Raw genomic sequence first — 27376 nt, forward strand, 5'->3', positions numbered from 1 at the left:
AGATGGGGACAGTAGGGCAAGATGGAGACAGTAGGGCAAGATGGAGACAGTAGGACAAGATGGAGAAAGTAGGGCAAGATGGGGACAGTAGGGCAAGATGGAGACAGTAGGGCAAGATGGGGACAGTAGGGCAAGATGGGGACAGTAGGGCAAGATGGGGACAGTAGGGCAAGATGGAGACAGTAGGGCAAGATGGGGACAGTAGGGCAAGATGGGGACAGTAGGACAAGATGGAGACAGTAGGGCAAGATGGGGACAGTAGGACAAGATGGAGACAGTAGGGCAAGATGGAGACAGTAGGGCAAGATGGAGAAAGTAGGGCAAGATGGGACAGTAGGCAAGAGGGGACAGTAGGGCAAGATGGGACAGTAGGGGCAAGATGGAGGAAAGTAGGGCAAGATGGAGACAGTAGGGCAAGATGGAGACAGTAGGGCAAGATGGAGACAGTAGGGCAAGATTGGGGCAGTAGGCAAGATGGAGACAGTAGGGCCAAGATGGAGACAGTAGGGCAAGATGGGGACAGTAGGGCAAGATGGAAGAACAGTAGGGCAAGATGGGACAGTAGGGCAAGATGGGGACAGTAGGGAAAGATGGGGACAGTAGGGCAAGATGGGGACAGTAGGACAAGATGGGGACAAGTAGGGAAAGATGGGGGACAGTAGGGCAAGATGGGGACAGTAGGGCAAGATGGGGACAGTAGGGCAAGATGGAGACAGTAGGGCAAGATGGGGACAGTAGGGCAAGATGGAGAAAGTAGGGCAAGATGGGGGGGACAGTAGGCAAGATGGAGACAGTAGGGCAAGGACTGGGAGAAAGTAGGGCAAGATGGGCGAGACAGTGAAGGGCAAGATGGAGACAGTAGGGCAAGATGGGAAAGTAGGCAAGTGGGGACAGTAGGGCAAGATGGAGACAGTAGGGCAAGATGGGGACAGTAGGGCAAGATGAGAAAGTAGGGCAAGATGGGACAGTAGGGCAAGATGGAGACAGTAGGGCAAGATGGAGACAGTAGGGCAAGATGGAGACAGTAGGGCAAGATGGGGACAGTGGGCAGATGGGGACAGTAGGGCAAGATGGAGACAGTAGGGCAAGATGGAGACAGTAGGGCAAGATGGGGACAGTAGGGAAAGATGGGGGACAGTAGGGCAAGATGGAGACAGTAGGGCAAGATGGGGACAGTAGGGCAAGATGGGGACAGTAGGGCAAGATGGAGACAGTAGGGCAAGATGGGGACAGTAGGGAAAGATGGAGACAGTAGGGCAAGATGGAGACAGTAGGGCAAGATGGGGACAGTAGGACAAGATGGGGACAGTAGGGCAAGATGGAGACAGTAGGGCAAGATGGGGACAGTAGGGAAAGATGGGGACAGTAGGGCAAGATGGGGACAGTAGAACAAGATGGAGACAGTAAGGTACATTGATGACATTAGGAAGAGATAAAGACAGAAGAAAAACTTAAGAGATAGTAGGTCAAAAAAGAGACAGTAGGAGAAGATGAGAGACATTAGGGTAAGACAGAGACAGGAGGGTTTGGGGATCACATTTACCTCAGTTTTGCCTTTGCTCTGACAAGATCTCTGAGTGTCCTCATCCGAACTCCATTCTGCTGCCTGAAACATAACAGTAAGTGTCAGTGTAACCTGCAGGCCTCGCCGTATTCATCAGTCCCTAAACCAGCGGAGCTTGCAATCTAATGTTTCAGGACAAGAGAGTCAGGAAAGCCATGAAGTAAATTCTGTAAATCTCCCAATTCCATTTTCTACATCGATGGCATTTCCTTTGCAATTAGATTTATCCTATTGCCCCCTGGGTGGGGCAGCAGCAGTTTTACCCTTTCCAACTGGTGCCCCCAGAGATACCAACACCTACCCAGGTACGGGGGCAGATTCTAATAGTAACAATGTATCAAACCTCTCATTACTTGGGCCTGGTTTAACCCATTAGTTCCCTTGGGGAAATGTTTCCCCTTTATAAGGTTTCCATGCGTCATAGTTGCAGCAGTGCAGTACGGCGAGGCCTTACTATAATAAAGTAGAGGGAACGGTACAAGGTTTATAAAAGGAGAAATGAAACATATATATATATACATATTTGAATGATTAAAAGACCAGAAAGAGGGGAAAGGGTTAAATGAAGCGCAACACAGCAGAAGATTTTCCCTTTAAGCTTAATCCCCTGTAATGAACTTGGAGCTCATCTTGGGGGGGGGTGAATGGATGAAAACAGTTGCCCAAATATGCATTGAGCAGTTATTCATATTCAATTCAGCGCTCTGGGGGGGCCGGGGCTTTAATAAGAGTGGGAGAGCACCCCCCCCTCAACCCCCATGCTGTCTTTGTGGAGGATTAATTTGACCTTGTTTATCAGTATGGCGTCACCGGCCAATCCTGCGCAGCCTTTGTACGAGCCCGGGATGCCTTTCTGCGTAACCCCCCCATCTATAGATAAATAAGACCCCCCTAACCTTTGCGCAGTGGATTAGTCCCTGCTGATGGATGTGACTGGGGGGGCTGAGCGCACAATATATCCGGCCATTGTGTGGGACAAAGGGGCCCGACGGAGGGGCCCCACAATCAATTCACTGTGCTGCCGGCGGCCATTGTGCTCCCTGCTAAAAGGCAAATGGCCCCGGGGCCACACATTCCTTTCCATTGTGGCATCTACAGAAGGGTGGGGGCAGGGTGGGGGCCGGGGCAGATGGATCTGCCTTTTGCTTGGGCTCATTCATGTGGAAGGGAGAGAATTTGGGAGGGGAAACCTACTGGGAGGGGGTGGATATGGGGGGGGTCTTTATTCATCTAAAAGGGGGGACACAAGGGCCCCAGAGATGCCCTGCTGGGTGTGAGTATTTATAGGGGCACCCCAATAAGGATGGGAAGGCATCTGTATCCCCCTTATACTGAATACTGACCGGGACTGGAGTATAAAATGCCATAAAGCGAGGGGCCCTCGCAGCAATTCTGCACTTTCTGTCATTATCCCTCATTAATTCCAAGCAAACGAGTGTCCAGCAACGATGTCTGAGCTTGAGATTTCCCAACATGGCAGCTACCACTGCATTGGGGGTCTGGGGGGGTACCCAAAGCTTAATGGGGTATCTGGGGCAGAGGGAGGAGCCCCCAGTACAGGGGACATTACACTGGTTTAGGAACCATATGAACATAGGAACAATATGGCAGCTCCCACTGCATTGGGGGTCTGGGGGGGTACCCAAAGCTCAATGGGGTATCTGGGGCAGAGGGAGGAGCCCCCAGTATGGGGGACATTACACTGGTTTAGGTACCATATGAACATAGGAACAATATGGCAGCTCCCAATACATCGGGGGTCTGGGGGGGAAATACCCAAAGCTCAATGGGGTATCTGGGGCAGAGGGAGAAGCCCCCAGTACAGGGGACATTACACTGGTTTAGGAACCATAAGAACATAGGAACAATATGGCAGCTCCTACTGATATTAATGAAGCTGTTCCTGGTTTCCTGCTGTAATGCTACTCACCCAGAGCCAGAACCCAGTAGGGACCAGCCCTGCAGCAGGAAACCAGGAACAGCTTTATTAATATCAGTGGGAGCTGCCGTATTGGGGGTGAGGGACATACCAGACACCCCGGGATTATTATCCAGTAGACACTTTGCTATGAATATGAAAGGGTGAAATCTCCCAGAATTCTCGTGTTTGGGCCCCTAAGAGGCTGCAGGAGCCACAAGATCCGACTTGCTCAGTCCCAGCTGTTTCCATGAAAGACAAATACCATTTCTACTGATGGGGGGGCCCAGCACTCAGTGGGGGGGGGGCTCAGCACTCAGTGGGGGGGGGGGGGCTCAGCACTCAGTGGGGGGGGGGCTCAGCACTCAGTGGGGGGGGGGGCTCAGCACTCAGCGCAGGTAACACGTGTCCAAGCCTGTCCAGGTGAGCGCAGGGTCTCTCGACTAAACAGCCTGGGGGCAACACACACACACAGGGCTAATATCCCTTCTAAGCCTGCCCCTGTCTGAGCCCAACACTGGTACCGGCTCCATAATCCCACAGTCTTACCCTACTGCCCCCATCTTCACTAGGAGTCATATGGGTGACCCCTTATCATTTACAGTAGGGGGTACATTATCCCTTATAATACATGAGTGATACTCAGAGTTCCCTGTATAACTCAGCCTGCAGCCTTGTGCCTTTATATGGGGGGCACAGAACCCCTCAGTGACTGCTAATATCCTTATCATTTACAGTAGGGGGTACATTATCCCTTATAATACATGAGTGATACTCAGAGTTCCCTGTATAACTCAGCCTGCAGCCTTGTGCCTTTATATGGGCACAGAACCCCTCAGTGACTGCTAATATCCTTATCATTTACAGTAGGGGGTACATTATCCCTTATAATACATGAGTGATACTCAGAGTTCCCTGTATAACTCAGCCTGCAGCCTTGTGCCTTTATATGGGGGGCACAGAACCCCTCAGTGACTGCTAATATCCTTATCATTTACAGTAGGGGGTACATTATCCCTTATAATACATGAGTGATACTCAGAGTTCCCTGTATAACTCAGCCTGCAGCCTTGTGCCTTTATATGGGCACAGAACCCTTCAGTGACTGCTCGTATCCTTATCACTGACAGCAGGGGGCACATTATATACACAGCATGCAGTGAGTAACTGCTGATGTTGCACATAAGGGATAGAAAGTTACACGATGCAGATAAAAGGGCCCAGACTGTAAATATTCAGACAGGACGGGGAGTGAGTGCAGGTGGCTGGAACGTCTCACAGACCCTCGGGGCATAAATGAGAGAAAATGAGAGTACAGGACCCCCCCGGCCCCCCATTACTTACTACAAACATTTAGTTTAAGGAGAGACATGTTAGTTTAGTGGAAGAATCATTTCAAAGGAGCAGTAACTGCGGAACGAGAGGGAATTTATAGCCGGTACTTGGGGCCCCGGAATGGCGCAGGGTTTATTGGGACGCTGCACGCCATGCCTTCATCCCGGCCAATTAGCAGCCAGTCTATTGTATAAAGCTTCCTTGGTGGCCCCCGCGTTACACAGTAAGGAGAAGGGATTATCCCAGTGTATCGCTCATATAAACACAGCAAAGGAGGCGGAAAATGAATCCGAAGCGAGAATAAAGCGCAGTTGGGCGAGGGGCGAGGATCGGGCGGAATTAAAACGCTATTTAAACGCCTATTGATCGCCCGCACTCGCACAATTCCCAAGGCGGCAGAGAGAACAACTGCCAGTTAGCTTGCTTAACCCCCTGTGTGCCAGGATACCATTCTGCATGGGCAACGCGGGGTTAGAAATACAGGGGCAAAGATGGACCTTGCTAAGGGCCCCTAAATTCCAGGGGAGCCCCCTGCTAGGGTGAAAAATGAACTACTATTACAGAGTATAATAACAGAGACATAAACCAAGGGAGCTAGCAATTCATTTGCGTCTTGGATTCTAAATAATGGGGTATTTTGCCCTCACCATAGGAGATAATGTAGCGGGGGGCAGGGGGGGGACCCCCAAGCATTTCTATTGGTGTACCCCAAAGTGAAGGAGATGCCACGTACCTGGATGAGGGAGACATTGTGGAGGCTCAGTCGGAAGAGGTAATTCCTGAAACAGAGAGAGAATCAAACTCGTCACTCATTGCAATGATATCAGGGTATTACTGTGAGAGAGGGGGTACTGGGCCCCGGGGCCCCTGTTATTCTATTCATTCCGGGTCATTCTCTCATCACTATCACAGCAGCTCTGAACTACAGGAATACAACTCCCAGCATCCTCCAACAATCACTGGCTGTCAGGGAATGCTGGGAACTGTCAATCAGCAGTAGATGGGGGCGGAGGGGGCACAGAGATTGGGGAAGGGGCTGGCAGGGGGCAGAGGGGGCACAGAGATTGGGGAAGGGGCTGGCAGGGGGCAGAGGGGCACAGAGATTGGGGAAGGGGCTGGCAGGGGGCAGAGGGGGCACAGAGATTGGGGAAGGGGCTGGCAGGGGGCAGAGGGGGCACAGAGATTGGGGAAGAAGCTGGCAGGGGGCACAGAGATTGGGGAAGGGGCTGGCAGGGGGCAGAGGGGGCACAGAGATTGGGGAAGGGGCTGGCAGGGGGCAGAGGGGGCACAGAGATTGGGGAAGGGGCTGGCAGGGGGCAGAGGGGGCACAGAGATTGGGAAGGGGCTGGCAGGGGGCAGAGGGGGCACAGAGATTGGGGAAGGGGCTGGCAGGGGGCAGAGGGGGCACAGAGATTGGGGAAGGGGCTGCAGGGGCAGAGGGGGCACAGAGATTGGGAGGGTGGCAGGGGCGGAGGGGCACGAGATTGGGGGAAGGGGCTGGCAGGGGGCAGAGGGGGCACAGAGATTGGGGAAGGGGCTGGGCAGGGGGCAGAGGGGGGCACAGAGATTGGGGAAGGGCTGGCAGGGGGCAGAGGGGGCACAGAGATTGGCGGAAGGCTGGCAGGGGGAGAGGGGGCACAGAGATTGGGGAAGGGGCTGGCAGGGGGCAGAGGGGGCACAGAGATTGGGGAAGGGGCTGGCAGGGGGCAGAGGGGTATTTTACTCTCCGGGCCCTTCCCTTCAGAAGATTCAGTATTTCCCTGATGTATTTTTGCTGCAGTAGATCCCCCCAATCCCCCCCACTCGCCCCCACACAGACACGCGCCCCCACGTTCCCTGGCGCTGAAGATTTAGGCACAAAACACATGAAAACCTTCCATTAAAACTGAGCGAATTTCTCTGTGCCCAAGAGACGCCCGTCCTGCCAGAGGCTGGCTCCGCCCCCTGTGGCCCCGTGGGCACCAATCTGTGGCCCCCATTACTCTGAGGGGTAACAATGTCTATAGATTTGGGCACAACGGCATCGCTTTTCTATTGGATTAAAGAGAAAGTAAGAATTCCAATAAAGAAGCAAGAACACAAATCTCACACTGTGTCACGGTCGTCAGCGTTACAGACCCTAGCAACCGGCTAGTCGGTTACAGAGCAGGATGAAGAGACAGAATATCACAAGAAATAACTGAAGACCAATTGCAGGGGCGTAACTACAGGCGAAGCAGACCCTGTGGCTGCGGGGGGGGGGGGTCCAGGAGGTATAGGGGGCCCTAATTAATGAACAATACAATATATATGGGTAGAACAGTTCAACCTACGGGGCCCTAAAATTAATTTGCTGTGGGGCCCAGTACCATCTAGTTATCTAAGTCTATTTGCCCTTTAGGAGGGTAACAAATTTGGGGGGGGCAGATACCCTAGGTCCCTCAGATACCCTAGGCCCGGAGGCCGTGGCAGCAGATTTAAAGGCCAAGTTCATGAAAACAATTATCAGGGGGGCTGTAGTTCAGCAACACCGGCGCATGAATCATTATGGTTCTACAGTGAAAGCTTTGGGTCGAACACTGATTTTATTCTAGGAACCGTCGGATCAGCACAGCCCCCCCCCCCCCCCCCGGCCCTTCAGGGGCCACTTCTAGCAAAATCCCTTTAAATCAATATTTGTCTGCGAGCGACGGGCACAAAGCGGCTCTTTCCCTAAGTCGTGTCAGGGAACTCGGGCTCCCGGTTTAAAGGGTCTCGGCCGGTACTGATCCGGGATATCGCAGGGTCCACAAATCTGGGGATTAAGGGATTAGAGTGGGATCATGGGAAATTCCTGGTGAGACCGCGGGGTCACGGCGTCAGCTGATCCCCCAATGGGTCACACGGAACCGCCTGGGGGCTCTATGGGGAATATACAGAGCACTTATACTGTCCGATGGGGCCCCCCGGGGCCACTACTGATTGGTCACTGTTACAAAACACTCATCAACTTGTATATTTTTTATCTAATTGTCCCTTTGGGGCACAGACAGGACAAGATAATTAAGACATAATCCTATAATAGCACCAATAATTATTATTATTATTATCAGCAGTTCCGTGCCCAGAACCTGTCACAGCCAATCCCTGCCCTGCGGAGCTTACAATCTAAACTGGAAATGAACCTTAGAGATGCACCAAAGCCGGGATTCATTTTGGGATTTGGTCAGTTTGGCCAAACCAAATCCAAGTCACGTGACTTTAAACAGATTTTCTGTGTATTTATAGGACAGTGCTGACCCCGCCCCCTGCGCGACTGGGCGGTACCTGGCGCCTACGATGAGCTGATTGCGGTTGAGATCCAGCGCCAGCTGAGAGAAATCCCGTACGTCGCTGAAGGTGAAGTTGGACAACCAGGGCTTAAGTTCTGCGGAGAAAGAAAGAAAAGGGTAACTAACCCAAAAACGCTGTTTAACCCTTTCCTTCTCCTGGGCTTACCCTCTCCAGTACCAATGGATATTCCCAACCAAGGACAATTCCCATCAGCCCTTTCTAATTTCCACCATATGAAATGCCATAGGGCAGATGGGGGCACAGCAGTCAGATGGGGGCACAATGTGGGTGGAGCCAGGCAGGTGTGGGTGGAGTAAGAGGAATAGGAGCAGAAGTTTGTTTCTCTGGGGGGCCCTGGGGAACCCCAATCTAACGCACCTTTACATTAACTTTTAGTATGTTACAGAATGGCCAATTCCTAGCAACTTTGCAATTGGTCTTAATTATTTATTTCTTATAGTGTTTGAATTATTTCCCCTCTTCTTTAAATGGGGGTCACTGACCCTGGCAACCAAACCCTATTACTCTGTGAGGCTCCAGTTTTATTGTTATTGTTACTTTTTATCCCTTATATTTCTATTCAGCCCCTCCCCTATTCATATATCAGTCTCTCAATCAAACCACTCTGTGGTTGCTAAGGTATTTGGAGCCCTAGCAACAGGATAACTGACCCCGGCAGCCAAACCCTATTGCTCTGTGAGGCTCCAGTTTTATCGTTATTGTTACTTTTTATTCCTTATCTTTCTATTCAGCCCCTCCCCTATTCATATTCCCGTCTCTCGTTTAATCCACTGCCTGGTTGCTAGGGTAAACAAGACCCTAGCAACCAGATAGCTGCAAAAATACCAAATCGCTAAAAAGCTAAATAACTTAAAAATGATAAAAAATAAAAGACCAATTGCAAATTGTCTCAGAATATCAATGTCTACATCATATTAAAAGGTAATTTAAAGGTGAACTGGCCCTTTAATAGCACCACCTGCCAGCTCCAATACCAACACAATGAGCGTCAGCTCTTCTGCACAGAATGAAGGGGCTCCATCCAACTCGTTACCATTCCGGCCCACAAGCTGCACTTCTGATTCTATCAGAGCAAACACGGGCCTAATCTCCAGCCTGAAATATAAAAATCCGTGGAATTGTTTTCCGACAAATACAAGGAGGGCGCGTGAAACGCAGAAATAATGGGATTTTCTCTCGGAATAATCAGCGGAACATTCCAAATGATCCGGCTCGGAATTGCTGTGAAACCCCTCCTGTGATTTCATCTGCAGCTGAACCTGGATGTGCCTCTTATATATATATATATATACTGTATATATTATATATACCCCCCCCCACCGGCTCTACTAACACTTGGGACTCTATGGACTGAAGGGGGCGCTCAAACGGAGGGGGCAGTGGGGGAAGCCTGACACCCTGGGTGCTCTCAGGGAGTTAATTCAGGACTGAGCTGCTCCTTATCTCAAAGCCTAACAAGGACTGCAGATTAGGAGAGGGAGGGGTTTGTTTATACAGAGCTCACCAGCTCTATTAAACCAATTAGCCTGCTTACAGATGTTCCAGTAAGGCCAGTACTATTTCCCTTAGACGTCCCATAAAGCAAAGTGCTGGGAGGAAACACTGGGCAGTATAACAGGGCAGAACATTGCAATCACAGCGCGTTCCCTTAGAAAGGTCAGGCTTAACCATAAATCACAGGGAAAGGTCTTGGAAATCCTTCAACTTTGCTGTGCATCATGGGAAAAGCATTTGAAAAGGTCATTAAAAGATTTCACTTTTCAGCTTAAATGTAACTATCTCAAAAAAAAACATTATTCGGGGACAAAACTTCCCAGAAAGTTTCTATTAAGCATTTTACTTGCCCTTTAAAAACGACAGCTATTCCCTCAGGCTCACCTTGAAAGGAAAGGATGGGGTGCTCCCTCCGCGAGCAGTAATCCTTCTCGGGGGTCTCTACGGCGACTTGGGACGCGGAAAGGTGGAAGATGAATAAGGAAAGCGCCGTCAGGGCCCTCGGCCGGGGAAGCCACATGGTGAAGCCACGGGTCCTACTGCGGCAGCACCTGGGGGAGACAGGGGGGAACAGGTCAGTGTATCTGGCAGCGCAGGGGGCGGTCCTGCTTCATTACAAGCTGTTCATTGGCCGGAGTCTCAGCCAATGTATGGCCTCCTCTAGTGACTGGAACAGAGTAGGGACCCATAGGGTTAACTCCTCTATTGTTTATGGAAACCCCCTATTAGATTTACCCTCTATTACCTGTATCCTGAATATGGGGGTGGGATGGGTAGGTAGGTGGGGGTAGGGGAGCCCCTGTTATAGTACCACTCTAGGGGTGTAAGGGGGGGACAGGGACCCCATGAATGAGGTAGGTAGGTGGGGGTAGGGGAGCCCCTGTTATAGTACCACTCTAGGGGTGTAAGGGGGGACAGGGACCCATGAATGAGGTAGGTAGGTAGGTTGGGGGAGCCCCTGTTATAGTACCACTCTAGGGGTGTAAGGGGGGACAGGGACCTCATGAATGAGGTAGGTAGGTGGGGGGGAGCCCCTGTTATAGTACCACTCTAGGGGTGTAAGGGGGGGCAGGGACCCCATGAATGAGGTAGGTAGGTGGGGGGGAGCCCCTGTTATAGTACCACTCTAGGGGTGTAAGGGGGGGAACAGGGACCCCATGAATGAGGTAGGTAGGTGGGGGTAGGGGAGCCCCTGTTATAGTACCACTCTAGGGGTGTAAGGGGGGACAGGGGACCCCATGAATGAGGTAGGTAGGTGGGGGGAGCCCCTGTTATAGTACCACTCTAGGGGTATAAGGGGGGGGAACCCCATGAATGAGGTAGGTAGGTGGGGGGAGCCCCTGTTATAGTACCACTCTAGGGGTGTAAGGGGGGGGCAGGGACCCCATGAATGAGGTAGGTAGGTGGGGGGAGCCCCTGTTATAGTACCACTCTAGGGGTGTAAGGGGGGGAACAGGGACCCCATGAATGAGGTAGGTAGGTGGGGGGAGCCCCTGTTATAGTACCCACTCTAGGGGTGTAAGGGGGGGAACAGGGACCCCATGAATGAGGTAGGTAGGTGGGGGTAGGGGAGCCCCTGTTATAGTACCACTCTAGGGGTGTAACGGGGGGAACAGGGACCCCATGAATGAGGTAGGTAGGTGGGGGTAGGGGAGTTATAGTTCCACTCTAGGGAATCTCTGTTCGGATGTTACTTGTCCTTTAATGGGGAGATGATACGGGGGGAATGGATCGCACGCTCGCTCCCCCAGCCGCCAGCAAACGAGGGAGAAGCAATGAATTCCCAATCAATCAGCCGGCGGCAGAGACGACGTCGCAGAACTTAATTAAAATATTGATATTTTTTCTGGAAGGGAACAGTAACCAGGGAACCAGATGGTGCCGGAGCCAATTGTGTCACTGGATCAGGAGGGGTTTTCCTGCCGCTGTTGGAGCAGAACTGTCAGTTCAAATCTGCATTTCATTCTGAATGTCAACCCCCCCGTGGTTAGCGCTCAGGATAATAACCCCAGCGAGGGCAACTATGGCAGGGTAGCAATGTAGGACTGTGTGTAGTAAGGCAAGGAGTTCCTACTGTGTAGCCAGGGTCAGACTGGGCCGGTGGGACACTGGGAAAAACCCGGTGGTCCCAGAACCGGTCCCTGCTGGGCCCCCAGGTCCCCCTCTCCCAAGTAAGAGAACTCAGGGAAGGGGGTTGGGTGAGGGCGGGGGCTGGGGGGGAGGTGTGTGGGGCCCGCTGTGGGGGGTCCCTTGGTGGAGTGCGGGGCCCCTGCAGTGGCACCCCCAGTCTGACCCCGTGTGTAACAGAACTGGACTGGGATTTGAAATAGGCCCTGGGATTTCAACTACATAGAGACCCAAACAGCCCCTTATAGGGTTATAGGGAGATTGACACTGCAATCGGCCAATCACATCACTGTATAATTTCCCCCTCCAGCAACATCTGGCCCCAGCCTCTTCCCCCCCCCCCGGCCTTTGCCCCAGTCTTGTGGCCCCTATTGGCTACTGCAGAGTAAAGCAACATGGCAGCTTCTTCCCTTATGTATAAATATACAGCGAGGAAGGAATGCTCTGGGCACATAGTTAGTCCTACTCCCACCCTACTGAAATGGCCAATAGCCAATAGCAGCCGCCCGATCGGAATATTTGTATTTGCCACCACTATGCAGCAAGAAGTGACCCCCTAGGAAGGACTTGGGAACTGACCAGTCCCACCCTCATGGATCAAAGAGAATTCAGAATCAGAATCCTTGTGACAGAAGCAGGGGGTTAAGGGTAATGGGGGGGGGGGTAATTCAGTCCTTCCCTGGCTCATTGCTGGCAGGCTGAGAGCTGCTCAATCTGAGGGACAGATCAGCCATAAGGACATGGCCCTGGGGCCCCGGGGACAGACACCGGGGACACTTATCAGCCTCCCAAAAATCAGAACAGCACCCCTAGTGGCCACTAACGGCTCCATTCTATTAAAGGCAACTGAGGGAAGGAACATGGCATCTCCACAAATTTGGAGTCACCTTGTTCTCTGATTGGCTAAAGGTTTCCCTTAAATCACCTACTAAAGCAAATTTAACCCTAGCTTTGCGCATCCCACACCTTGTGTCTCAACCCTTTCTCCTTGTAGATTGTAAGCTCTTTGGGGCAGGGCTCTCTTCCCCTCCTGTATCGGTTATTGATTGCTTTATATGTTACTCCTTGTAGATTGTAAGCTCTTTGGGGCAGGGCTCTCTTCCCCTCTTGTATCGGTTATTGATTGCTTTATATGTTACTCCTTGTAGAGTGTAAGCTCTTTTGGGCAGGGCTCCCTTCCCCTCCTGTATCGGTTACTGATTGCTGTATATGTTACTCCTTGTAGAGTGTAAGCTCTTTGGGGAAGGGCTCTCTTCACCTCCTGTATCGGTTACTGATTGCTTTATATGTTACTCCTTGTAGATTGTAAGCTCTTTGGGGCAGGGCTCCCTTCCCCTCTTGTATCAGTTATTGGTTGCTTTATATGTTACTCCTTGTAGAGTGTAAGCTCTTTGGGGAAGGGCTCTCTTCACCTCCTGTATCGGTTACTGATTGCTTTAAATGTTACTCCTTGTAGATTGTAAGCTCTTTGGGGCAGGGCTCTTTTCACCTCTTGTATCGGTTACTGATTGTTTTATATGTTACTCCTTGTAGAGTGTAAGCTCTTTTGGGCAGGGCTCTCTTCACCTCCTGTATCGGTTACTGATTGCTTTATATGTTACTCCTTGTAGAGTGTAAGCTCTTTGGGCAGGGCTCCCTTCCCCTCCTGTATCGGTTACTGATTGCTTTATATGTTACTCCTTGTAGAGTGTAAGCTCTTTAGGGCAGGGCTCTCTTCCCCTCCTGTATCGGTTACTGATTGCTTTATATGTTACTCCTTGTAGAGTGTAAGCTCTTTGGGGCAGGGCTCCCTTCCCCTCCTGTATTGGTTACTGATTGCTTTATATGTTACTCCTTGTAGAGTGTAAGCTCTTTTGGGCAGGGCTCTCTTCACCTCCTGTATCGGTTACTGATTGCTTTATATGTTACTCCTTGTAGAGTGTAAGCTCTTTGGGGCAGGGCTCCCTTCCCCTCCTGTATCGGTTACTGATTGCTTTATATGTTACTCCTTGTAGAGTGTAAGCTCTTTAGGGCAGGGCTCTCTTCACCTCCTGTATCGGTTACTGATTGCTGTATATGTTACTCCTTGTAGAGTGTAAGCTCTTTGGGGCAGGGCTCTCTTCACCTCCTGTATCGGTTACTGATTGCTTTATATGTTACTCCTTGTAGAGTCTAAGCTCTTTTGGGCAGGGCTCCCTTCCCCTCCTGTATCGGTTACTGATTGCTTTATATGTTACTCTGTATGCCCAATGTATGTAACCCACTTATTGTACAGCGCTGCGGGATATGTTGGCGCTTTATAAATAAATGTTAATAATAATAATAACATAACAACCGTCTTACTGGTCAATACTGACTGACCAATAGGGCGGTCACTGCTGCCCCTAACTCTATACATGCATATTACTTTCCTTACTGAACTAGAACAAGGAACTGGCCTATTGAGTGCAGCAAATGGAAAAGCAACCTATACATATACCAAGCAGCAGCACCATTAGGAATAACTACATCCCAAACGTCTCATTCTGATTCCACCAATGACGGACGACTTGGCCATTCCCAGGTCTCTCCTTATACAGACATATTATATTTAATTGCATGCTCTGTGGGTCAGGGAGCTGTACTAATGCCTGACAGCTATAAGAGACGCAAGAGATAATGATTTAATAGGAGGAAGAGGCAGCCATCACCTTTGGCTACAGACAAGCGGTTCTGGCGGAGGGATAATGTAATTACGCGGATCCGGTAACGCGGGGGCGGGGGGTCGCGGAGCCGCAGACGCACTCGGTACTTAATTATCTCACAAAGTTTAATCCGCTCCTAAAGTCTCCCCCAAAGCGCAGGAACAGCCTGGGGATCCGCGGATTAAGGGGGGGTGGATAACGGGACTGGGCTCGCCCGGTAATTCGCACATTAATACGCACTTATTGTATCCTCGGCCCGAACCAGCAGCCCAGATAGTCGGGTCCAAACCCGGAGAGATCGGGAAAAAGCGTTGGAGTCTCAGCGTTCGGTGCTAACCCCTACTAGTTCCTGGCTGAGCTACTGTAACCAACCCCCCCCCCCCCCCCAATTGCCCTGCAGTGTCGGCCGATCCCCCCGTTTAATGTAATTAGAGCCACAGATTCATCTTACATGGCACCATCACAGTCAGTTCTGCCCCCTACTCTGTCCTTCATACCCCCCCCCCCATAATGTCTTCCTGGAGGGGGGCAAATTGCCCAGAAATGGAGGAGGAGATTTAATCGAATTCACCTTATTTACTGTATTCCAGGGGCTTTTTGCAATTGGTCTTCCTTTTATGTGCCGAAACCCATGACTTTAGCATTTAAACAGTTTTTGGGGGTGACTAGGGTCTTCATTATTTATTTTTTAATTATTTCCCTTCTTCTTCTGCCTCTTTGCAGCTTTCAAATGGGGGTCAGTGACCCCGGCAGCCAAACCCTATTGCTCTGTGAGGCTCCAGTTTTATTGTTATTGTTACTTTTTATTCCTTATCTTTCTATTCAGCCCCTCTCCTATTCATATACCAGTCTCTCATCCAAACCACTCCCTGGTTGCTAAGGTAATTTGGACCCTAGCAACCAAATACCTGCTGAAATACCAAACTCCCAGCATGCTTAACCCTTGTATCTGGGAGTTGTAGTCCTGCTCCGGTTGGGCGGCGCCGTTATGGAAGGTTTATGTCCCTTTCATGAATCTATTTTGTAGCTGTAAATAGATTCGCTTCCCAGCCCCCCCCATGCCCGGGGCACGTGCCCAACTCTGCCCGCCGAGATATCGAACTGACGGATTTTAGGCCCAGGAAATTGAGTGGCAAATGTCTGTGTTCTTATCGGCCGGGGCCCCGACTCTGCACCATTATCCGCAGTGTGGAGCCGCCATCAATACTGAAGCCTTCCAGCCTCATTGTCTGCGCGGGGGGGGGAATATCGACGTATAACGACTCCCACTGCGTCCCCCGCGCTGCTTTTATCAGTTGTTTGAGTGAATAGGAGAGAAAATACTCACTGTAATAAATACAAACAGCTGGGAACTAAATTACAGGGAATGGTTTAACTATACAATTCCTGGTCAGTCAGACTGTAAGCCTTGTGGTCAAGGTGCCCCCTACTGTAAATGATAAGGATATTAGCAGTCACTGAGGGGTTCTGTGCCCCCCATATAAAGGCACAAGGCTGCAGGCTGAGTTATACAGGGAACTCTGAGTATCACTCATGTATTATAAGGGATAATGTACCCCCTACTGTAAATGATAAGGATATTAGCAGTCACTGAGGGGTTCTGTGCCCCCCATATAAAGGCACAAGGCTGCAGGCTGAGTTATACAGGGAACTCTGAGTATCACTCATGTATTATAAGGGATAATGTACCCCCTACTGTAAATGATAAGGATATTAGCAGTCACTGAGGGGTTCTGTGCCCCCCATATAAAGGCACAAGGCTGCAGGCTGAGTTATACAGGGAACTCTGAGTATCACTCATGTATTATAAGGGATAATGTACCCCTTACTGTAAATGATAAGGATATTAGCAGTCACTGAGGGGTTCTGTGCCCCCCATATAAAGGCACAAGGCTGCAGGCTGAGTTATACAGGGAACTCTGAGTATCACTCATGTATTATAAGGGATAATGTACCCCCTACTGTAAATGATAAGGATATTAGCAGTCACTGAGGGGTTCTGTGCCCCCCATATAAAGGCACAAGGCTGCAGGCTGAGTTATACAGGGAACTCTGAGTATCACTCATGTATTATAAGGGATGATGTACCCCCTACTGTAAATGATAAGGATATTAGCAGTCACTGAGGGGTTCTGTGCCCCCCATATAAAGGCACAAGGCTGCAGGCTGAGTTATACAGGGAACTCTGAGTATCACTCATGTATTATAAGGGATAATGTACCCCCTTTCTGGTGTTGTTTCTAATGGGAATGACTATGGCAGCTTCCACTATTATGTGTAAATAACAATAAATACAGAGAGTAAACAGTTAGTATATCTGTAAGCAATTGAAAACTAAACATTAGGGTTTACTTGCCCTTTAAATCTAACAGCAGACGGATCTCCCTGTACGCCCTGCCTGTCTGCGTTGCTGAACTAATAATATATTTATGAATTACCAGGGATCGGCTCATTTAGGAGAGTAAATCTCATTACAATCAGGGGAATGATTGGTTCCCGCAGCCCCCGGAGTGTAGGAGTTTAGGGCCCCGGGGCCCCACGCAGCGCCCGGTGCAGCCGGGAATTCCTTCCCTCTCAGGCCGTAGAACAAGAGCGAGTGGATCAATGCGGCAGATCTGCGCCCCGGGCCGGTTTCTCTCGTAATGAATAACATAATTATCTCCTCGGCCCTGGGGGGATTTTTAGTGTTAAAGTGACTTTAATTGTATCGTTTTCCCAATAAACAAACGTCCTTTGCATAAAATTAACAACAGCTCAATTAACAGCCGTTCTCAGACGTTAACTCCTTCCTGCTCAGGGCCCGGCGCCCCAGTTACACAGGCAGCCTATGGGATGGATACTATAGCCCAACATACAAACATACGTGTAAATAGCATGTACATGTGTCAGTGTGCGGAACTTATAGCCACTGGCATAACTGTATATACAGCAGTTCTTGCTTTTCAGCAAGTCCGACTTGGGACTCCTCCAGTTACATGGGAGTAGGAGAAACAATAGGTTAGCTGAAAGCAGTTCTAATGTGTAGCGCTGGCTGAAAGCTCAGACTCTATTGTTTCTGCTACTCCCATGTAACTGGAGGAGTCCCAAGCCGGACTTGGATTTCTTACTATTGAGTGCTATTCTGATACCTACTGGGAGCTGCTATCTTGCTCCCTTCCCATTGTTCTGCTGATTGGCTGCTGGGGGTGAGGGGGGGGGATATCACTCCAACTTGCAGCGCAGCAGTAAAGTATGCCTGAAGTTTATCAGAGCACAGGTCACATGGCTGTGGCACCCTGGGAAATGAAGAATATGGCTAGCCCCATGGAGGGGGGGAGAGGGAGCTGCTAATAGCGCATCTGTTGCTGTTACAATTACAGTTGGACACACACATGCACAGACTTGGTTGGACAGATTTGTCTGTAGATTGTAAGCTCTTGCGAGAAGGGCCCTCTGACCCTGTTGTTACTCTGTATACCCTTGTTTGTTTGTTGGTTTTACCCAAGTAACTAAAAGAGTGGATTGGGCCCCCCCCCTCCCTCCACCTGGCCCGCCCACTTGTGTCCCCCTGCTCCCCGCCCACTCCTGTCCCCTACTCACCGCTCACTTGCACCAGGGTACGTATGATGGCAGCTGGAGTGGGGGGGCTATTTAACAACTATGGAGGAAGCAGAGTGCATAATCTGGGCCCCCCCCCCAACCGCAGGGTCTCTATAGTTACACCACTGGGCGGGGGGAGTGGGGGCAAGTGGTAGTTGGGCAGCAGTGTCTGTAGCATTCGGCCATAGTGGTCTATGTGCAGTCATCTGAGAGTGGGGGGTCAGACAGGGTTTGGGGGTCCCCCTGATACAGTAACAGGACCAGGGGTACAGGGAATCCACTCAGTCTACACAAACACTGACACAATGACAATACATTAATGTGGGCAGCAGAGCTTGCAATCTAACAGAACATGTCTGGACGCGGTGGGATTACAACTGGATATTTCGTATTTTCGACACTTTAATGAAAATCTCATCGTGTTCTGATTCCTGAGCTCAAACCTTTTCCAGAAAAGCCTCTCAGTCCTGAAGGAACGGCCAAGTCTGGGTTTGATCATACAGAGCTCTGGTAGGAGAAAGGGAAACAGTTTGGGGATTTGCCCCCGGGGAGAGAATCAGTTCCGCTCTCTGTTACACAGGAAATGGGCCAGATGGGTCAGTGTGCCCTTTAATCTCTTACTGTTCACTATTATGTTTGTAGCATAGTTATAAGTAGGGGTAACTTGCCCTTTGTATGTGCAGCATAAAGGTATTACATTCCTTCTCTGTATATTTGTATTTATACATATGGGTAGGAGGTGCCATAGTGTTTCCCTTAGACAGTACAGTATGGGGGTACAGCTTATTGGGAAACACTATGGCACCCCCTACCCATATGTATAAATACAAATATACAGAGAGGGAATGTTCTGGGCACACAATAAGCTGTACCCCATACTGTACTGTCTAAGGGAAACACTATGGCACCTCCTACCCATATGTATAAATACAAATATACAGAGAAGGAATGTTCTGGGCACACAATAAGCTGTACCCCCATACTGTACTGTCTAAGGGAAACACTATGGCACCTCCTACCCATATGTATAAATACAAATATACAGAGAGGGAATGTTCTGGGCACACAATAAGCTGTACCCCCATACTGTACTGTCTAAGGGAAACACTATGGCACCCCCTACCCATATGTATAAATACACACAAAGGAGCAATAAACTTTATTGATATATTTATTTATAGCTAGGGAACACTTCCCCTTTAATACCATGCATGGGTGGGTAGTTAGGAAGCTGCGCGGTTGGTGAGTGACCCCCATAACGATTAAAGGCGCAGACAAGTTAGAGAAGATTTATGGGTCTCGCGGCGCAGGGATAAGGGATTTGATTACTCGGCACATATTGCAGTCACCTGGGAGTTTATCAGGGAAATATTAATGAATATATTTACTCGTTCTTTCCTTCTGCCGCACCCCCCCCCCCGCCCCCGTGCCCCCCGCCTTTCCAATCCCCTTGGTCTTTAATACCAGAGAACTGGAATGCTGACAATAGGAAAGGATCTGCGTACAGACTGCGGTTACTCCGTGCAACTACAACTCCCAGCAGCCTTAGCAAGTTAGTAACAAAGTATCAGTTACATTATGAGACCATTGTGACGTCACTCGAGCCCAATGCCCCCCCCGACTGTATAACATTCTCCTAATACTAATACATATCCCATTACATAGCAGACATGTAGGCCCCCCAGCAGTCGCTCAGCTTTCCCATAACTGCAGCTCCAGCAGCCAAAGTCTCCATTGTGATGTCACTTATCTTCATAAAGTCAGGAGTTGCATTCTGGGTTGTTTTATTGCCTCCCCCCTTTCTGGAGTTGCTGTATAAGAGCAAAGAGGCTGGGCCTGGTCACATGACAGGCCCCTGGGGGGCAGGACATACAAAAGTGTCACTTTTCAGCACTGCAGTAAGTCAGATTGTTCTGATACAGATGATTCTCAGGCTGATACAGAAGGAACGGATGTTTTTGCAGGAAAGAGTGAAATTGGGGCAGAAAGGCTCGGTGGCCCCGCCCACATTGCCTTACGGGGGGGTTTACTGGCGAGTTTATGGGGAACGCACCTTCCTATTATTCCTTTTTATATGAAGCATAAAAGCTGAATCTGAACATATAAACGCGATTTTATTCCCCCAGGGACCCGCGCCGGAACCATAAAGTGTCAGCTTGTTTTCCTCTGCCGGGGGGGGGGGGGGGGGGGGGGGGCAAAGGGAAACAATATTTGTGCCCCCCCCCAACATGGGAACTGGGGAAACTGGTACAAAGGCCAAAAGACCAATTTAGTAACATCTGGGGATTCAGAGTATCAGTGGGTCTCATAGAGTGTCAGAGAGTGTCAGTGGGTCTCATAGAGTGTCAGAGAGTATCAGTGGGTCTCATAGAGTGTCAGAGAGTATCAGTGGGTCTCATAGAGTGTCAGTGGGTCTCATAGAGTGTCAGGGAGTATTGGGGAGTGTCTGAGAGTATCAGTGGGTCTCATAGAGTGTCGGTGGGTCTCATAGAGTGTCAGGGAGTATTGGGGAGTGTCTGAGAGTATCAGTGGGTCTGATAGAGTGCCAGTGGGTCTCATAGAGTGTCAGAGAGTATTGGGGAGTGTCTGAGAGTATCAGTGGGTCTCATAGAGTGTCGGTGGGTCTCATAGAGTGTCAGGGAGTATTGGGGAGTGTCATAGAGTGTCAGTGGGTCTCATAGAGTGTCAGAGAGTATCAGTGGGTCTCATAGAGTGTCAGAGAGTATCAGTGGGTCTCATAGAGTGTCAGTGGGTCTCATAGAGTGTCAGTGGGTCTCATAGAGTGTCAGGGAGTATTGGGGAGTGTCTGAGAGTATCAGTGGGTCTCATAGAGTGTCGGTGGGTCTCATAGAGTGTCAGGGAGTATTGGGGAGTGTCTGAGAGTATCAGTGGGTCTGATAGAGTGCCAGTGGGTCTCATAGAGTGTCAGAGAGTATTGGGGAGTGTCTGAGAGTATCAGTGGGTCTCATAGAGTGTCAGTGGGTCTCATAGTCTGTCAGAGAGTATCAGTGGGTCTCACAGTCTGTCAGAGAGTATCAGTGGGTCTCACAGTCTGTCAGAGAGTATCAGTGGGTCTCACAGTCTGTCAGAGAGTATCAGTGGGTCTCACAGTCTGTCAGAGAGTATCAGTGGGTCTCACAGTCTGTCAGAGAGTGTCACTTAGCATTAGTGAGTATCAGAGAATATAAGCGAGTACCAAAGATTAACATTAAATACCAGAGAGTATGAGAGAGTACCAGAGAGTATGAGAGTGTACCAGAGAGTATGAGAGTGTACCAGAGAGTATGAGAGGGTACCAGAGAGTATGAGAGGGTACCAGAGAGTATGAGAGGGTACCAGAGAGTATGAGAGGGTACCAGAGAGTATGAGAGTGTACCAGAGAGTATGAGAGGGTACCAGAGAGTATGAGAGTGTACCAGAGCGTATGAGAGTGTACCAGAGAGTATGAGAGTGTACCAGAGAGTATGAGAGGGTACCAGAGAGTATGAGAGTGTACCAGAGAGTATGAGAGGGTACCAGAGAGTATGAGAGTGTACCAGAGAGTATGAGAGGGTACCAGAGAGTATGAGAGTGTACCAGAGAGTATGAGAGTGTACCAGAGAGTATGAGAGTGTACCAGAGAGTATGAGAGGGTACCAGAGAGTATGAGAGTGTACCAGAGCGTATGAGAGTGTACCAGAGAGTATGAGAGTGTACCAGAGCGTATGAGAGTGTACCAGAGAGTACCAGAGGGTACCAGAGAGTATGAGAGGGTACCAGAGAGTATGAGAGTGTACCAGAGCGTATGAGAGTGTACCAGAGCGTATGAGAGTGTACCAGAGAGTACCAGAGGGTACCAGAGAGTATGAGAGGGTACCAGAGAGTATGAGAGTGTACCAGAGAGTACCAGAGGGTACCAGAGAGTATGAGAGGGTACCAGAGAGTACGACAGAGTACCAGAGTGTATGAGAGTGTACCAGAGTGTATGAGAGTGTACCAGAGAGTATGAGAGTGTACCAGAGTGTATGAGAGTGTACCAGAGAGTATGAGAGTGTACCAGAGGGTACCAGAGAGTATGAGAGGGTACCAGAGAGTACGACAGAGTACCAGAGTGTATGAGAGTGTACCAGAGTGTATGAGAGTGTACCAGAGAGTATGAGAGGGTACCAGAGTGTATGAGAGTGTACAAGAGAGTATGAGAGGGTACAAGAGAGTATGAGAGGGTACAAGAGGGGTGCTTGTCAGCAGCCAAACCAGGGATCTCACACAGGGATTGGGCCCCGGGGCCCCGCACTCACTGACACCCCCCGTACTGATACAAACGTCCCACTTTCAAGTTCTTTGTAGAATTCCGGCTGCCAGGGGGGGGGGGTCTCATCCTCTTTTGCATCAAAGGGAGCGGCCGGAGCAGATGCACCCCAACAGCGTTACCTGCACTCCCAGCGCCGGAATGGAACCCAGATGTGGGGGGGGGGATCTACTCTTTCCTCCAACCCCCCCCCCCCCATACTGCAATATAAACTGACTCCACGGGTGGCTCTTATTGGCTCAAAGTTATTCCCATGCCATGTCAGTAGGCAAAGTAACTGCCCGGAGCACCATAGGGGGCGCCCCTGGCTAATTGGCACACGCAGCTAGTATAGACTGGCACACGCGGCTAGTATAGACTGGCACACGCGGCTAGTATAGACTGGCACACGCGGCTAGTATAGACTGGCACACGCGGCTAGTATAGATTGGCACACGCGGCTAGTATAGATTGGCACACGCGGCTAGTATAGACTGGCACACGCGGGGGCTAGTATAGACTGGCACACGCGGCTAGTAGGGCTAGTATAGATTGGCACACGCGGCTAGTATAGACTGGCACACGCGGCTAGTATAGACTGGCACACGCGGCTAGTATAGACTGGCACACGCGGCTAGTATAGACTGGCACACGCGGCTAGTATAGACTGGCACACGCGGCTAGTATAGACTGGCACACGCGGCTAGTATAGACTGGCACACGCGGCTAGTATAGACTGGCACACGCGGCTAGTATAGACTGGCACACGCAGCTAGTATAGATTGGCACACGCGGCTAGTATAGATTGGCACACGCGGCTAGTATAGACTGGCACACGCGGCTAGTATAGATTGGCACACGCGGCTAGTATAGACTGGCACACGCAGCTAGTATAGATTGGCACACGCGGCTAGTATAGACTGGCACACGCAGCTAGTATAGATTGGCACACGCGGCTAGTATAGCTTGGCACACGTGGCTAGTATAGATTGGCACAAGTAGGCACAGTGTTTGGCATTTTATGGGCACAATTCTGCACCTGTTGTTGTGCCCCGGCCCTTGGGGTCTCTATCAGTGATGCCCAACTGCCCCCCAGTAGCTGCCCATTTCTAGGCGCTGCCGCTCAGCAATACGACCCAGGGCTTCGGGCGCCATTGGCTGATTTATCGGAGGCGACGTTTATTAGGAGGAAAAAGGGCAATAATAGCGGAGGCGGCACAATGTTTAGTTGGAGAGCACTTAAACTTTATGGGGCAGCGACGTCTTTTATGTCCCAAATATTGCTGGAATCTCTCCCCACCAACGGGCACTCGGCTCCCTGGCTCCGGCGCGTGGCACCTTAAAGGCACAGAGACGCCTATTGTTACAGGCACAATACCCACTAAATCACTCAGGAGACCCCCAAAGACCCCCAGGACTTGTCCAGCTGAGGACAATGAGACAAAAGGTTTGATACAAAGTTTCCTGTTTGGATACAAAGGTATTTCTCTGCCCTCTGTGCCCCCCAGGGGCCCCTCTGCTGCCAGGGACCAACGCTAATGCCCCCTGTTCCAGCCCTGGGTATAACTCACTACAAAGGAGGCAGCAACCCCCCCCCCCCGGGGCTTAATGTTTAACCTGTATATTTGGTGCAGAATCCGACACCGGAACCACAAACAAATAACACGTGTCGGGGAAATGCTTTAATCCCACTCGGCTTGTGTTGGGCAAATAAATCCCATTGCCCCAGTCAGAACAGCCCCAGGGCAAGTATGCCCCTCCCTGCCCTGAAATAGAGCAACTCTTATTTACTCACCAGGGGCCACTCCAGACAACAGTGCTGTAAATCTAAATAAGGCCTATCCGCCTTTATACAGTCCCTGCCATAAAGCAAGGCAGCACTGCCGTGTATAGCTAAAGGGAAGCAGAGGCAGCCAATCAGGCCCCCTGTTCCAGCCCTGGGTAGAGCTCAATACAAAGGAGGCAGCAACCCCCCCCCCCCCCCCCGGGGCTTAATGTTTAACCTGTATATTTGGTGCAGAATCCGACACCGGATCCACAAACAAATAACTCGTGTCAGGGAAATGCTTTAATCCCACTCGGCTTGTGTCGGGCAAATAAATCCCATTGCCCCAGTCAGAACAGCCCCAGGGCAAGTATCCCCCTCCCTGCCTAGAAATAGAACCACTCTTACCCACTCACCAGGGGTCTCTCCTGACAGCAGTGCTGTAAATCTAAATAAGGCCCTTTATACAGTCTCTGCCATAAAGCAAGGCAGCACTGCTGCGAACAGCTAAAGGGAAGCAGAGGCAGCCAATCAGAACCCAGGAAACACCCCCCCCCCCACACTCGAAACATAAAAGAAAGCGGAACATCTGTTTTCAGGCAGCGGTAAATACATTTATTCTGATGTTGGAAACATTGTTCTGTTCCGACTCCCCGCAGGTTGGTTCCAATTAAGAATGGATTTGTTATTCAGAGGCTGCGCTGAAGGGAACGGAGAGTCTGGAAAATATTAATCAAGTCTCATCGTTAGCAGCGCACAGATAAACGAGGGTGGGGGGGTTATTATGGTATCCTGGGGAACCGGGGACAGCCCCTGTGGAACCAACCACTATGGCAGCTCCACGTAGGGGGCAATAGTAGTGATGGGGAAAAAGTCACGGTCACGTCCAAAAAAATTGCGGTCACATTAAAAAAGTTGCGTTTCGAGATTAGCTCATCACTAGTGGGGCTCATTTATCAACACTGGGCAAGTTTGCCCCCCGGGCAGTAACCCATAGAAACCAATCAGTGAAAAAAAAAACTCCAGGCACCCAATATTCCATAGGAAGCTCTAGAGTTCTAAGCTCGTTAGTACTGTAATTACCTAGAACCCTGCAAGGGAAAAGAGGCAGAATGGAATAACCCCCCCGGGGGGCAGGAACACTGCCGGTATCTCTCCATAGAAGGCAATGAGAGCGACTGCAGGTGCTGGCGGGGTTAATTCCAGGGCAGCGCTCGGAGTCGGCCATTAATTCCGCCGCAGAGAATATTCATGGGCAATAATGTGCCCAAAAGCCTTCATTAGCGGGAGATGCAGAATGACTCCTGGCGGAGGCTCCAGCGGCCCCCGATAATGGGCTATTTATAAGGAGGCTTGTGGGACACCAGCAGATGGGCCTGTGGGTTATGCGGGAAGAGCCATTGTGTAGGGAGATGGGGGGGGGCTATTGTTTGTCAGTGGGGAGTGAGAGCTGTAGTTAAACATCACCTGCCTGTAATCCCTGTAGATGGGGGTTTAACCAATTACTGTGAAAAAGCTCATTGTCATGTATAATACATACTGGGAATTTATTAAAGGGGAACTCCACCCAAACACAGAAATTCTAACAACCCCCCCCCCGGATCAATTCATTCCACATATTCACTGAGTGATTCCTGGAACGATTTACAGACTGATAGGGAGGCTGGGAGTTACAGTTACACATTAATTTCCTGTTATTTATATACACATTTCCCCAGAGCTTTATCATCATTCAACAACATTCCCATCAGTCCCTGCCCCAGTGAGCTTACAATCTAAGGCCCCTATCCCATTCCCATCAGTCCCTGCCCCAGTGAGCTTACAATCTAAGGCCCCTATCCCATTCCCATCAGTCCCTGCCCCAGTGAGCTTACAATCTAAGGTCCCTATCCCATTCCCATCAGTCCCTGCCCCAGTGAGCTTACAATCTAAGGTCCCTATCCCATTCCCATCAGTCCCTGCCCCAGTGAGCTTACAATCTAAGGTCCCTATCCCATTCCCATCAGCCCCTGCCCCAGTGAGCTTACAATCTAAGGTCCCTATCTCATTCCCATCAGCCCCTGCCCCAGTGAGCTTACAATCTAAGGTCCCTATCACATTCCCATCAGCCCCTGCCCCAGTGAGCTTACAATCTAAGGTCCCTATCACATTCCCATCAGCCCCTGCCCCAGTGAGCTTACAATCTAAGGTCCCTATCTCATTCCCATCAGCCCCTGCCCCAGTGAGCTTACAATCTAAGGTCCTCAGTACTCTGCTCCAAGACCTGATTGGCTGAGGAGCCAGTACCCCGCCCCCGCATGTACCTTTGGCCGCTCCGGGCCCCGAGTGACTGATGGAGGTTCTGGTACCAGAGAAATGAGAATTAGGAAACTGTCGCGGTTCTTTCAGTGCCTATAAAACCGCCGCTCACAATGTTGTATTTGCCCATTGTCCTGTTCCCCCGGGGCCCGACGGCCCCATAATGCGCTCATTGTACAAGACAAATGAAATTCCGCACAATGCCGGGGGGACCCATCCTTCTTCCTAATGACCCCCCCTGTCACTCCAGAAACGTGCGGCGGCTTCTAACTGACCGGCCGGCGGGTAACGGAGCCCCCCCCCCGTCCCTTCCACGGGCGCAGCAAGGTCACGGGAGTAATGGGCGGCAGGGAGTTCCATTCCACTGATAATCAGGGGTCCCCAACTGCTGAGCCCCAAAACTACTGCTGAGCCCCAAAACTGCTACTGCTGAGCCCCAAAACTGCTACTGCTGAGCCCCAAAACTGCTACTGCTGAGCCCCAAAACTGCTACTGCTGAGCCCCAAAACTGCTACTGCTGAGCCCCAAAACTACTGCTGCTGAGCCCCAAAACTGCTACTGCTGAGCCCCAAAACTGCTACTGCTGAGCCCCAAGACTAATGCTGAGCCCCAAAACTGCTACTGCTAAGCCCCAAGACTAATGCTGAGCCCCAAAACTACTGCTGCTGAGCCCCAAAACTGCTACTGCTGAGCCCCAAAACTGCTACTGCTGAGCCCCAAAACTGCTACTGAGCCCCAAGACTAATGCTGAGCCCCAAGACTAATGCTGAGCCCCAAAACTGCTACTGCTGAGCCCCAAAACTACTGCTGCTGAGCCCCAAAACTGCTACTGCTGAGCCCCAAAACTACTGCTGCCGAGCCCCAAAACTACTACTGCTGAGCCCCAAAACTACTGCTGAGCCCCAAAGCTGCTACTGCTGAGCCCCAAAACTGCTACTGCTGAGCCCCAAAACTACTGCTGCTGAGCCCCAAAACTACTGCTGCCGAGCCCCAAAACTACTGCTGCCGAGCCCCAAAACTACTGCTGCCGAGCCCCAAAACTACTGCTGCCGAG

At 50.6% G+C, this 27376-nt stretch overlaps 1 protein-coding gene across 1 annotated transcript in view; it reads right to left on the reverse strand.

Moving 5' to 3' along the window:
* sema5b (semaphorin 5B) overlaps positions 1-27376 on the reverse strand; it is a 140711-nt gene that overhangs the window by 53968 nt on the left and 59367 nt on the right. Inside the window, 4 exon segments of the mRNA XM_031892879.1 lie at positions 1544-1606; positions 5551-5596; positions 8103-8202; positions 10008-10174. Of these exon segments, the coding sequence (XP_031748739.1) occupies positions 1544-1606; positions 5551-5596; positions 8103-8202; positions 10008-10174 (376 nt within the window).

Source organism: Xenopus tropicalis, chromosome 9, assembly GCF_000004195.4.
Source record: "Xenopus tropicalis strain Nigerian chromosome 9, UCB_Xtro_10.0, whole genome shotgun sequence".
Classification (NCBI taxonomy): Eukaryota; Metazoa; Chordata; class Amphibia; order Anura; family Pipidae; genus Xenopus; species Xenopus tropicalis.